The 14,357-nt window shown below is 51.4% G+C and overlaps 1 protein-coding gene across 1 annotated transcript in view; it reads right to left on the bottom strand.

Annotated features, from left to right (window-relative positions):
* LOC147095679 (major histocompatibility complex class I-related protein 1-like) overlaps window positions 1–14,357 on the bottom strand; it is a 158,136-nt gene that overhangs the window by 129,380 nt on the left and 14,399 nt on the right. The window contains exon 2 of the mRNA XM_085974721.1: window positions 5,923–6,183. Within this exon, the coding sequence (XP_085830847.1) occupies window positions 5,923–6,183 (261 nt within the window). The remainder of the gene's footprint in view (window positions 1–5,922; window positions 6,184–14,357) is intronic.

Genomic DNA, 14,357 nt, shown 5'->3' with positions numbered 1-14,357 from the left:
GAGTGGTTCCCGTAGTCGACTTCCTGGGGAAAACGAACATTCGTTCATGGGGGGTGGTGTTAGTGGCCGTGCAAAGTAATGACCGGATGGAGTGCAGCGCTGTCGGGAGGACTTCTTGCCAGCGGGAGGTTGGGAGGCCCTTAGACTTTAAGGCTAAGAGGACGGCCTTCCATACCGTCGCGTTCTCTCTTTCCACCTGACCGTTACCTCTGGGGTTGTAGCTGGTGGTCCTGCTTGCTGCAATACCTCTCTCTAGGAGGAATTGCCGGAGTTCCTCGCTCATGAAGGAGGAGCCCCGGTCGCTGTGTATATAGTTCGGGAACCCGAATAAGGCGAAGAGGGCATTCAGGCACTTAATGACCGTGCTACTGGTCATGTCGGGGCAGGGGAAGGCAAAGGGGAAACGGGAGTACTCATCAACGATGTTGAGGAAGTACACATTACGGTCAGAGGACGGGAGGGGCCCCTTAAAGTCGATGCTCAGGCGCTCGAAGGGGCGGGTGGCCTTGATCAGGCTTGCTCGGTCCGGCCTATAGAAGTGCGGTTTGCACTCCGCACAGGTCTGGCAGTTCCTGGTCATGGTCCTGACCTCCTCGATGGAGTAGGTCAGGTTGCGGGCCTTAATGAAATGGTAGAGTCTGGTGACTCCGGGGTGGCAGAGCTGGTCGTGGAGGGTCTGAAGCCTATCGATATGCGCGCTGGCGCATGTCATTCGTGAAAGGGCATCAGGGGATTCGTTCAGCTTGCCTGGCCGGTACAAGATCTCATAATCGTAGGTGGAGAGCTCGATTCTCCATCTCAAAATCTTGTCATTCTTGATTTTGCCCTTCAGCTTGTTATTAAACATGAAAGCCACCGAACGCTGGTCGGTGAGGATGGTAAATTGTTTGCCTGCCAGGTAGTGCCTCCAGCGCCGTACTGCCTCCACGATCGCCTGGGCCTCTTTCTCGACCGATGAATGTCGGATCTCGGGGCCCTGTAGGGTCCTTGAGAAGAAGGCCACTGGCCTCCCCTCCTGGTTTAGGGTGGCGGCTAAGGCGAAGTCGGATGCGTCGCTCTCCACCTGGAAGGGGATGGACTCGTCCACTGCGTGCATCGTGGCCTTGGCTATGTCTCCCTTAATGAGGGAGAAGGCCGCGCACGCCTCCTCCGTGAGGGGGAAGGAAGTGGCTTTCAGGAGGGGTCTGGCTTTGTCCGCGTAATTGGGTACCCATTGGGCACAGTAGGCGAAAAGCCCCAGGGTTCTCCTAAGTGCTTTCGGGCAGTGGGGGAGGGGTAGCTCCATGAGGGGGCGCATTCTTTCTGGGTCGGGGCCGATGATTCCGTTCTCCACTACGCAGCCGAGGATGGCAAGGCGCGTGGTGTTAAACACGCATTTCTCCTTATTGTAGGTGAGGTTCAGCCGTTGGGCCGTACGGAGGAATTTCTCCAGATTCGCGTCATGTTCCTGCCGGTCGCGGCCGCAGATAGTGACGTTATCTAGGTAGGGGAATGTAGCCTGCAGTTCGTTCTGGTCAACCATCTGGTCCATCTCCCTTTGGAAGACCGAGACCCCATTAGTGACACCGAAGGGGACCCTAAGGAAGTGGTATAGGCGCCCATTCGCCTCGAAGGCGGTATACTGGCGGTCCTCAGGGTGGATAGGGAGTTGGTGGTAGGCCGACTTCAGGTCGATGGTCGAGAATACTTTATACTGTGCAATCTGATTGACCATGTCAGATATGCGGGGGAGGGGGTATGCGTCCAGCTGGGTATATCTGTTTATGGTCTGGCTGTAGTCGATGACCAGGCGGTTTTTATCGCCGGTCTTTACGACTACGACCTGGGCACGCCAGGGGCTGCTGCTCCCCTCGATAATGCCCTCTTTCAGGAGGCGCCGCACCTCAGAGCTAATGAGGGCTCTGTCCCCGGCGCTATACCGCCTGCTCTTGGTAGCGACGGGTTTGCAGTCAGGGGTAAGGTTAGCAAACAGAGAGGGTGGCGGGACCTTGAGGGTGGAGAGGCTGCAGGTGTTACGCGGTGGGCGGTTTAACGTTTGCTGGTTGTTGACTGTGAGTGGGGGGAGGGGTCCACCGTATGCTAGGGTTACGCTTTGGAGGTGGGATTGGAAGTCCAGCCCTAGTAGGACGGCAGCACAGAGATGGGGGAGGACGAGGAGTTTAAAGTTTTTATACTCCATGCCCTTAACCGACAGGGTCACGACACAGTAGCCGCTGATGTCCGTGGCGTGGGACCTCGATGCCATCGAGATTCGGCTGCGCGTTGGTAGGACAGAGAGGGAGTAGTGGCTCACCGTGTCTGGGTGGATGAAGCTCTCCGTGCTTCCGCTGTCGAACAGGCAGGTCGTGGCGTGGCCGTTCACTTTGATGTCCATCATTGACTTGGACAGATGGTGCGGGCGGGCTTGGTCCAGGGTGACGGAAGCTAGTGTGTAGCTGAGCGAGTCGTTGTCATCTGCGGGCGAGGCGGTCGGGCGTGGTGAGTAAAATGGCGTCTCCCACGAGGTAGGGCAAAATGACGGAGAAGATGGCTGCCCCCGTAGCTCACATGAGGCACTATTGGGGTCGGTTGCCTTAATCAAAGATGGCCGCCCCCATGACTCATGTGTGGGGATGCTGGCCTCAGTTGCCCTAAACAAAGATGGCCACCCCCATGACTCATGTGTGGGGATGCTGGCCTCAGTTGCCCTAAACGAAGATGGCCGCCCCCATAGTTCGCATGCGGCACTGCTGGCCTCTGAGGGTCCGCTCCTGCAGGCCTTGGAGAAGTGGCCTTTCTTCAGGCAGGTTTTGCATATGGAGTTCTTGGCTGGGCAGCGCGACCTCGGGTGCTTCTCCTGGCCACAAAAAAAACAGCCGGCGGCCCGATCGCGGATGCCCGATGTCGGGGCCGGTGCCGGGGGTGGCGGGGCCGGTCGGGTCCGGGACGCCGACGCAGAGGTAGGTCCCGGGGGCGGCGCTGGGAAGGGTGCTGTGGTAGGGGTCGGGCCCGAGTCCCAGGGTCGCGAGCAGTACCTGGTGAATGCTTCCTGATCTTGGTGGGCCACTTCCAGGGAGATAGCGAGGGCTTCAGCTTTTTCCATGCTGAGGTCTTTAGCTTCCAGCAGTCTTTGCCGTGAGTACTCGGACCGTAGGCCTTTCAGGAATGCGTCGCGGATATTATCTTCAGTATTTTCGGCTGCCGACACCGATTTAAAGTCACAGTTCCTGGCGAGTGCATATAGCGCCTGTGAGAATTCGGCTACTGATTCTCCTGGCTGTTGCGGCCGTGATCTTAGGAGGTGCCTAGCGTACATGTAGTTTACCGGGGTCCGGTACTTCTGTTTCAGCAGGTTGATGGCGGTCTTGTAGGTAGTCATGTCCTCGATGAGAGTGTATACTCTCGGGCTCAGTTGTGCCTGCAGGACACTTAGTTTGGATGCCTGAGGGACGCTGGATTCTCTCAGGTATGATTCGAAGCAGACCAGCCAGTGTTTAAAGTCTGCGGCTGAGTTTGCTGCTCGTGGGTTCAGGTCCAGGTACGGCGGTCTGAGGGCTCGCAGCCAAGCTGGCTGGTGTGGCTGTGCTCCTGGGAGCTGCGCTGGTGGCTCCTCCGCCGGTTGTGACTCGTTGTCGGACATCATTAAATTTAGTCAATAAAATTGATATACCTATCAATTCCTCCAATAAAAGGCGAAGAGTTACGAAGGTGACTAAAGGTTTTTATTGACTAAATAACAGAGCCCACTCTCGTGGGTGATCCGATCCAAGCAGGAGGAATACCAGCCAGTCGCTCACCTTTATACCTGGCCTGGTGGGTGGAGCCAAGGCGGAGTCGGCAGTGGTCATCCCAGGTATAGCAGTGTGGCAAGAGGCGACCTCGTACCGTGATACAATAGTGGTCAGTGATACAGTTATAACGAACAGTGGTGAACAGTGCTAACTACTAACAGTGATACGATAGTGAACGTGGTTTACCACAAGGAGCTCAGGGCCAAGACAGACTCATCGGTAGAAGTTCCATACATAGATGAGGATGTAGAGGTGAAAGACATGGCAGAACTCATAAAAATATGGAAGGAAGCCCAAGACAAATATGAGGTGGCATTTACCGAGGTTGACCGACTTGAAGAACAGCTTCAACTGGGAATGGGCCCTGAACATGAGCTAGAGAGCATCGAGGCGCAACTTCTCCAAGCACTGGAAGCCAAAGTACAAGAGGAAGAGAAGATGAAAGCATTGGAGAAAATGATGGATGAAATGGAGGAGTACGCTGAATTACGTCCAGGGGAACAGGAGAATGGGGAAACAGCTACTTCAGTAGAAGGATTAAATAGCCTGATAACGAAATCCCTGAAGGAAGAGAAAGGATTGAACACACAAATGAGGCCAGGAGGGAAGGAAGGGCAGACATTCGAGGAAGAGCAGGATGAATATGATTGCTTGAAGAAGGTTTTTGACCTGTTGAGTGACACCGAATATTATGAGGATCTGGTCTGCCCAAATTGTGATGGGAACTCCCAAAGTGCTGAAATCCTGAGGAAGCACTTAAGGTCTAAGGAACATAGAGAGTTAGTGGCGCTACAGATGGCAGCTGGGAAAAGAGCTCGGAGAGTTTCAAAAAGGCAGAAAAGAAAAAGAAGAAGCAGAAAATAATAACTGTTTAAAATATTATTACTTCTACTACCTCAGGCCGAACACTACGAAAGGGGCTAAATTAGTAAAATAAAAATCCGGGGACATTATCAAGACAGCCAGTGGGTTGTATAAGTCCGCACTGCTGGTGTAACAGGACGAAAGTACAAGCTGTTAAAAAGGTTATGGAGGAGTCACGTTTACCATGTGAACCGGCTACACCAAAAAGATGCTGTCTGGAACGAATTAAGATCAGAGACTGAATTTATGAACTGTTCCCACAGAGACTGAACCTGTAAACTGTTTCCACTGAGAGTATGTTTGTAAACTGTTATATGACGTTGACTCCATCGAGAGTATATCTGTAAATTGTTATATGACGTTGACTCCATCGAGAGTATATCTGCAAACTGTTTATATAAAGTTGAAGATTGTATGTTTAACGGGATTCTGTAAGTAAAAAGCTAAAAAGGGAGGATTGTAGTGTATGTACCCGTTTACCTTTAAGGGAATTATAGAATGTAACCGTTCGCCTTTAAGAGCACTACTTTAGGTGTGGCACTATTTGTTGGCTCATGTATACTGTAATACCGATAGTGACCACACCAGTATATAAGGGTTGTGATACGTTAACTAGGGCAGATTCGCCCGAACCTCTGAATAGTAAAGACCTGTTTTATTTGTTAATCTTGGAGTCTGTGTATTATTTGCAATACAACCCACAGACTTAACACTGTGTATTGAAAGGACCCCGGAACCGGACCCGTGTATTGAAAGGACCCCAGAACCCAATCTGTGTATTGAAAGGACCCCGGAACCCGATCTGTGTATTGGAAGGACCCCAGAACCCGATCTGTGTATTGAAAGGAGCCCGGAACCCGATCTGTGTGTTGAAAGGAGCCCGGAACCCGATCTGTGTATTGAAAGGACCCCAGAACCCGACCTGTGTATTGAAAGGACCCCGGAACCCGATCTGTATGTTGAAAGGAGCCCGGAACCCGATCTGTGCATTCAAAGGACCCCGGAACCCGATCTGTGTATTGAAAGGAGCCCGGAACCCAATCTGTGTATTGAAAGGATCCCTGGATCCCGATCTGTGTCTTAAAGGATCCATCGGAATCCGATCTGTGTATTTAAAGGACTGATGTGAGGCCGCTCCCCATTGGTCGCTGCCCCTGGTCTGGGAGATGGAGTGCCACTTTTCCCGGGGTCCCTGGCTCCCAGGCTCCCAAAGCTCACTCCACTCCACAGCTCGCTCCCCATTCCCACCCGGTCACCCTCAACCCAGGGAAAGAGCCCAAGGACTCACCACCCGACTGGTTGGTCCGGGATAAGAACATCTGAATAATAGTCTTCTGATGCACCTCCAACACCCGCATGAGCTGAAATTTCTGCTCCCAGGACTCGGGCCCCTCGCTCTCCACCATCCACTGCTCCCGAGGGATCAACCCCTTCCGATCGCTGTCGTACATAAAAAACTGGACATCATCCACGAAACTGACGAACACAAACTGCGGCAGACCGAGAATTGGAGTTGTGGTGGTAAAGAAACTACGGAGAGAATGAGAGCCTGGAACAGAGAGAGAGACACATCAGGGCATGAACCTCAAAACACCAACCTCACACAGACATCAGGGCATGAGCCCCAAACCACCAACCCCACACACACACACTCACACACACAGACATCAGAGCATCAACCTCAAAACACCAACCTCACACAGACATCAGGGCATGAACCCCAAAACAACAACCCCACACACACACACACTTTAGGGCATGAACCCCAAAACAACAACCCCACACACACACACACTTTAGGGCATGAACCCCAAAACAACAACCCCACACACACACACACTTTAGGGCATGAACCCCAAAACAACAACCCCACACACCCAGACATCAGGGCATGAACCCCAAAACATCAACCCCACACACACACACACTTTAGGGCATGAACCCCAAAACAACAACCCCACATACACAGACATCAGGGCATGAACCCCAAAACACCGAAACCCGACACACACAGACACCAGGACATGAACCCCAAAACACCAACCCTACACACACACACACACACAGAATCAGGGCATGAACCCCAAAACACCAACCACCCCCCCCCCACACACACACACACAGACATCAGGGCATCAACCACAAAACAACACCCACAGAATCAGGGCATAAATCCCAAAACACCAACCCCACACACACAGAATCAGGGCATGAACGACAAAATGCCACACACAGACATGAGGGCATGAACCCCATAGCACCAACCCCACACACAGTGACATCAAGGCATGAACCCCAAAACATCAACCCCCCACACCCAGACATCAGGGCATGAACCCCAAAACATCAACCCCCCACACCCAGACATCAGGGCATGAACCCCAAAACAACAACCCCACACACCCAGACATCAGGGCATGAACCCCAAAACATCAACCCCACACACACACACACTTTAGGGCATGAACCCCAAAACAACAACCCCACACACACAGACATCAGGGCATGAACCCCAAAACACCAACCCCACAAACACACACACTTTAGGGCATGAAACACAAAACACAAACCCCACAGACAGACACAGAGACATCAGGGCATGAACCCCTAAAACACCAACTCTACACACACACACATCAGGACGGGAACCCCAAAACATCAACCGCACACACAGTGACATCAAGGCATGAACCCCAAAACACCAACCCCCCACACCCAGACATCAGGGCATGAACCCCAAAACATCAACCCCACACACACACACAGACATCAGGACATGAACACCAAAACACAAACCCCACACACACACAGACATCAGGGCATGAACCCCAAAACACCAGCCACACCGTACACAGACACACAGAATCAGGGCATGAACCCCAAAACACCAACCCTACACACACACAGACATCATGGCATGAACCCCACACACACAGATATCAGGGCATGAACCCCAAAACAACAACCCTACACACCCAGACATCAGAGCATGAACCCCAAAACATCAACCCCACACACAGACAGACATCAGGGCATGAACCCCAAAACACCAACCCCACACACACACACACATCAGGACGGGAACCCCAAAACATCAACCCTACACACAGAGATATCAGGGCATGAACCCCAAAACATAAAACCCACACACACACACAGACATCAGAACATGAACCCCAAAACATCAAACCCACACACACACAGACATCAGGGCATGAACCCTGTAGTGTATGTATCTGTCTACCTTTAAGAAAACCATTGTATGTGACCGTTCACCTTTAAGAGAACTATTTTAGGTGTGGCACTACTTTGTTGGCTTCTGTATACTGTAATACCGACGGTGACCACACCGGTATATAAGTGCTGTGTCAGGATTTATTTGGCAGATTCGCCCTGACCTTCGAATAGTAAAGTCCTGTTTTAAGTTACTCTGGTAGTCTGTGTATTAATTAACTAAACAACCCACAGACTTTACAGTGGCGACGAGTCCGATCGTACCCTGCGGCAACAATACTTCCGAAGCAGTTAACGAGCGTCGAGAAGAGGCAACCGCCCTTGTCATTCTGCTGGGAGAAAACTCGAGTCTGCAGAGCTGGAAAGGAGGAAGAATTCAGAGACAAAGGCCTAGAAATTTGGTTTTGGCGCAGCGAGGGCTTTAGCGCCGGAAGTTAGTGCCGGCGCTAAGTCCCCCTGCGCACGCCAAAAATTCAGTAGCGCCGCGCCCAAACGGCTGCCGGCGCTACTGAGGGGTCTCATCGCCTCAAAACTGGCGCCACGCGTCGCATTGCGGCGCTATTCCGGCGCTGCGGTGCCCGCTGCGGTGCGGCAGGCTCGGGAAGTGCAGGCCTCCTCCTTCCGTTAAGGAGGAGCTGCCTGCACCCGGCCGCGGCCCGCGATAATCTTTTTAAAAATGAGCCCGGCACCTCGGACAAGTGCCGGGCTTGCTTCTGTTCCGGGGGGGGGCGGGGGGAAGTCCGGGGAGGGAGCTGCGGCCAGGCGGCCGGCGGGAAAGCGGCCGGCCGCCGCGGGGCCTTTAATGCGCCGGCGCAAAGTTCTGTAAGGCACCTCTGCCAGAACGTTGCTTGCGGCTGCCACGGGCGAGGCGGCCGCAACTCAATTTCCGAGTTCGGGCGGGTTACCATGGCAACCGGGATGCTGCGCACACCGATGACGTCATCGGTGCCGGCGCAGCGCTACCGGCCTAACGCCGATTTAGGGCCCCTGTCAATTTCTAAACTGGCCATAACTTCGGCGCTAGGCCCTCTAGCGCCTCAAAAGCGGCGCTAAGGCCAGTGAATTTCTAGGCCAAAGACTTCCATCAGCAACAGGCACTGACTGTCCCTTCTGCCACGGTGAGGAGTGAGCCGATCAGCACGAGAAGCAAGCCGGCCACGGTGACTGTGAGTAAGGGAAAAGTAAAAAGAATAACCGAAGGATAAGGGCGGTGCACTCGACCACGGTCGAGGGGGAAAGGAGCCGGACAGAAGTCGGGCCCAGAGGCGCTGAGACTGGGGCAGCGTGGAGCAAGGAAGCCGCGGTACAGACAGGCTAGGGACGCAACGGCGTCGTGAGACAGCTAGACCGCGACCGGCGGAAAAGGCCGGGCAGCGACCGAAGCCACGAAGTGCTGCGACCGGGAGCGTAGGCGCGGGAAGATATAAAAACTCAGCCGCAGCCAGGGAAGGAAGCACCGGACTGCGAGAGGGCTGGGAGGCGCGATTGGGAGCCGAGCGAGCGGGAGAGGCAGAGCCGACCAAGGGAGACTGAGCGAGAGCCAGTCCAGCGGCTGAAACTGTTCGCCGTCAACGGGGTGTACCCAGCGCCGGTAGAGCCGAGCGAGCGGGAGAGAGACAGAGCCCGAGCAAGGGGAACTGAGCGAGAGCCAGCCCAGCGGCTGAAACTGTTCGCCGTCAACGGGGTCTACCCAGCGCCGGTTGCCCTGCCGAGAAAAGGGAAAGCACTGAAGCCGACGCGCAGGCTGTGAACCTGAAAGCCAGCGGCCGTCGCCCGTGGGGAAAGTGTACCCCCCCCCGCTAGGGAAGAAACGCGGGAAGCCGCCATTAGGCGGGGAAGAAGACAGAAGCGGGAAACCGCCATTGAAGTGGGCGGGGAGAGAAGATAAGCGCGGGAAACAGCCATTTTCGCGGGAACCGCCATCTTGGAAAAAAAAAAGAAAAGAAAATTTAAAGAAATAATCTGTGGTGTTATCAGGAAGAGAGGAAGATGCCTAAGCGTGGTAACATCAACGATTTTAATTCCGAGGTAGAAGACTGGGCCACGTATGTGGAACGCATTGAGATCTATTGTGAGGCCAATAAAATAGAAGAAGATGACAAAGCTATAACCTTGCTAAACTCGATGGGCGCGAAGACATACGGGCTCTTGAAGCATCTACTAGCACCAGCTAAACCAGCGGATCAGACTTTCGATGATATTATGACTGTTCTGAAGGATCACTTGAACCCCATACCGTTGATGTTGGCGGAACGATTCAAATTCTATGCGAGAACGCAAAGGAAAGACGAAAGCAACGCAGAATACTTGGTCGAACTGCGTAGACTAGCGAAACACTGCCAGTTTGGAGGGAATCTGACAGAGGCATTGCGAGACAAGTTCGTGTGCGGGTTGTCAAAGGAAGGAACGCAAAAGCGACTACTCGAAGAGAACGACCTTACACTTGACAGGGCTGTCCTTATTGCAGCATCGCACGAAGCCGCAGCGAAGGGAACTGCGGAAATGCAGCTAAAGGCAGCGGCACTCAGTGTGGATCAAATTACCTCGAGTACAACAAAATGCTATCGTTGTGGGAAGACAACACACGACCAGAACCAATGCTGGTTTAAGAACCAGGAATGTAGGAAATGTGGCAAACTGGGTCACATAGCTAAGGTATGCCGGTCAGGGAAGAAGACCAACAACCAAAGGAAGCCATCACAGGAAAAGTACAACAAGGTACACAAGGTGGCTGAGAAGAGTTCAGACGAACAGAATTTGGACTCAGACCCAAACGGCCAGGAGCTGGGCAGTCTGAGAATTCACAATGTGAGTAAGGAAGCTGACCTACAAACTATCTGGGTCATGCTAAAAATAGCTGGAGTCCAAGTGAAAATGGAGTTGGACACTGGATCAGCTCTATCAGTCATAAATCGAAGGGATTACCACCGGCTATTCTCACATATACCCTTAAGAGATACCAAGTTCATATTGCAGACATACACGGGGCATAAAGTATACCCCATGGGGAAGATAAGAGTCAAGGTGAGAGATGGGGGTAAAGAACACCCAAGAATGAACTTATACGTACTACCTGAGGGAGGACCACCACTTCTGGGACAGGAGTGGATCAAGAAAATAGACATGGAATGGCACTATCTAAAAGCCATAACGAGTGAGGACTCGGTGCAGACAATCAGCTCAGATTCTGAAACGGATGACGATAAGACCAACCCAAATATGAAAGACAAGGCTAAAATGGACTTGCCGACTAAGGTTGGAAGAACGAAGGCATGCATAAAGGCTTATGCTCCAGAGAAGAACAAAGTTTCAGAACAGAACTCCACCGAACAACGACAACATAGTTTGACAGAGAATTCTGAGTCTGTTCAGTTTACGGACATATCCATGACTGACGAACACCGAGCTCGGACTCAACTTTATTTCAAATTACGACAGCAAGTAGAACAAGTGAGTTACCGTCTCGAACAAGAGATGAAAACAATGAAAAAGTTCTATGACACCGAATGGGAGAATCTGGAAAGACAACAGAAGCAGCTAGCTCAAGCAGAGAGCGACCATAGAGCCATTGTGACCAATTACCGATCACATCTCCCTTATGCTGTTCAGGAGTTAGAATATTTGCAGGAAGGAGCAAATGAAGAGGAATCTTCAGGAAGCCAGGATTTTATTCCCGTTCTTCTCTACGACTCCTTACAAGCAGAGTTTGAGAAGTTGAAGGAACAGTATGAACAGGCCCAGGCTACAATCCTGGAGGGGATTAACTCGGCAACCTCCGAAAAGCTAGTTTCAGTAGAAGCATATGAGCAACTAAAGGTTGAACATGAGCAAGAAGTCCAAAGGCTGCAGGAAATTCTTGATGAGCTCAAGGCCAAGACAGACTCATCGGTAGAAGTTCCATCCATAGATGAGAAATTAGAGGTGAAAGACATGGCAGAACATGAAAGACAAGATGTCCAAGAACTCATAAAAATATTGAAGGAAACCCAAGACAAATATGAGGCGGCAATGACCGAGGTTCAACAACTTGAAGAACAGATTCAACTGGGAATCCTTTCAGTGGAAGAAAAGGAAACTGTAAGAAACACAGAGACTGTAAGAATGGCCCCTGAACATGAGCTAGAGAGCATCAAGGCGCAACTTCTCCGAGCGCTGAAAGCCAATGTACAAGAGGAAAAGAAGGTGAAAGCATTGGAGGAAAAGGTGGATGAAATGGAGAAGACTCTGATCCACAGTGTTCCCGTGGAAGAGTTAACGGTCAGCCAACTCCTTCATATGATGAGGGACAAGACTCTGCAATGGGAACAATCTGAACATGAGCTTCAATCTTCAAAGGGAAGGAGTTCGGAGCTCTCAAAAGTTATGGAAATAGCTGAGGTTGCAACACAGATTTTACTGGGACGCCAAAAGTACGCTGAATCACGTCTATGTGAACAACAGAATGTTGAAACAGCTGCTCCAGTAGAAGGATGGAATAGCCCGATCAATCAATCCCCGATGGAAGGGGAAGTATTGAAATCACAAATGAGGTCATTAGTGAAGGATTTGCAGGAAACCCAGGAAGAGCGGGATGAATATGAACGCATGAAGAAGTCCCTTCAGGAAAGACGTCTAGGGAGGGAACAACAGTCGGCTAACGTCCAGTTGGGTAAGGAAGAAGTAGCAGGCCCTCTCACTAGACTAGTTCAGGACGACACCGAATATTACCATGACCTGTTGAGTGACACGGAATATTACGAGGGCTTGGTCTGCCCAGCTTGTGATGAAAACTCCCAAAGTGCAGAAATCGGGATGAAGCACTTAAAGTCTAAGGAACATAGGGAGATGGTGGCACTACAGCTGGCAGCTGATAAGGGAGCCCCGAGAGTCTCCAAGAAGCAGAAAAGAAAAAGACGAAGCAGAAGGTGATAACCATCTAAATCATTATCACTTCTACCAGATCATGTACGTGGGCCCTACGAATGGAGCCAAATCAGTTGGCAAGTAGGAAAAATTACCAAGGCAGTCCAGCTGTTTGTAAAAGTCAACACTGCTGGTTCAGCAGGACGGAAGTTCAAGCTGTTAAGTCAAGGGAAAGACTATTGGATGAGTCACGCTAGCAATGTGAACCGGCTACACCACAGAGATATTGTTCGGACCGAGTTAAGGCCAGAGACTGAATCTGTGAACTGTTCCCGCAGAGACTGAATCTGTAAACTGTTTCCCGCGTAGATTATACCTGTGAATAGTTTTACATGAAGTTGAATATATGTTATGTTTAATGGGGGACTAAGTATGTTGTAAGCTAAAAAGGGAGGATTGTAGTGTATGTATCCGTCTACCTTTAAGAAAACCATTGTATGTGACCGTTCACCTTTAAGAGAACTATTTTAGGTGTGGCACTACTTTGTTGGCTTCTGTATACTGTAATACCGACGGTGACCACACCGGTATATAAGTGCTGTGTCAGGATTTATTTGGCAGATTCGCCCTGACCTTCGAATAGTAAAGTCCTGTTTTAAGTTACTCTGGTAGTCTGTGTATTAATTAACTAAACAACCCACAGACTTTACAAACCCCAAAACATCAACACCACACACAGAGACAGCAGGACATGAAATCAAAACACCAATCCCCGACACACACACACACAGACACCAGGACATGAACTCCAAAACACCAACCCCACACACCCATACGCACAGACATCAGGGCACGTACCCCAAAACACGAACCCTCCACACACACACAGACATCAGGGCATGAACCCCAAAACACTAACCTGCCACACACACAGACATCAGGGCATGAACCCCAAAACACCAACACCACACACAGAGACATCAGGACATGAACCCCAAAACACCAACCCCACACACACACCAAGAAATCAGGGCATGAACCCCAAAACACCAACCCCACACACACTCACACAGGCATCAGGGCATGAACCCCAAAACACCAACACCTCACACACATCGACAACAGGACATGAACCCCAAAACACCAATCACCCACACAGACATCAGGGCATCAACCTCAAAACACCAACACCCCCCCCCACACACACACACATCAGGGCCTGAACCCCAAAACACCAACCCTACACAAGCACAGACATCAGGGCCTGAACCCCAAAACACCAACTCACACACACATACACATCAGGGCATGAAACACCAACCCCACACACACACCGAGACATCAGGGCATGAAACTCAAAACAGGAACCACTGACACACACACATAGACATCAAGGCATGACGCTCAAAACACCAACCCCCCACACAAACAGATATCAGGACATGATCCACAAAACCACCAAACCCACAGCCATCAGGGCATGAACCCCAAAAGACAAAACCCCACACATCAGGACATGAACCCTGAAACACCAACCACACACACACACAGACATCAGGGCATGAACCCCAAAACACCAACACCTGACAGCCATCAGAGCATGAACCCCAAAACACCAACTCCACACACACACAGACTTCAGGGCAT

This window comes from Somniosus microcephalus, unplaced genomic scaffold, assembly GCF_052327205.1.
Source record: "Somniosus microcephalus isolate GS21.2 unplaced genomic scaffold, FLI_Smic_1.0 unresolved_chr1, whole genome shotgun sequence".
In the NCBI taxonomy this organism is placed as follows: Eukaryota; Metazoa; Chordata; class Chondrichthyes; order Squaliformes; family Somniosidae; genus Somniosus; species Somniosus microcephalus.
This window is presented reverse-complemented; position numbering and strand designations above follow the sequence as displayed.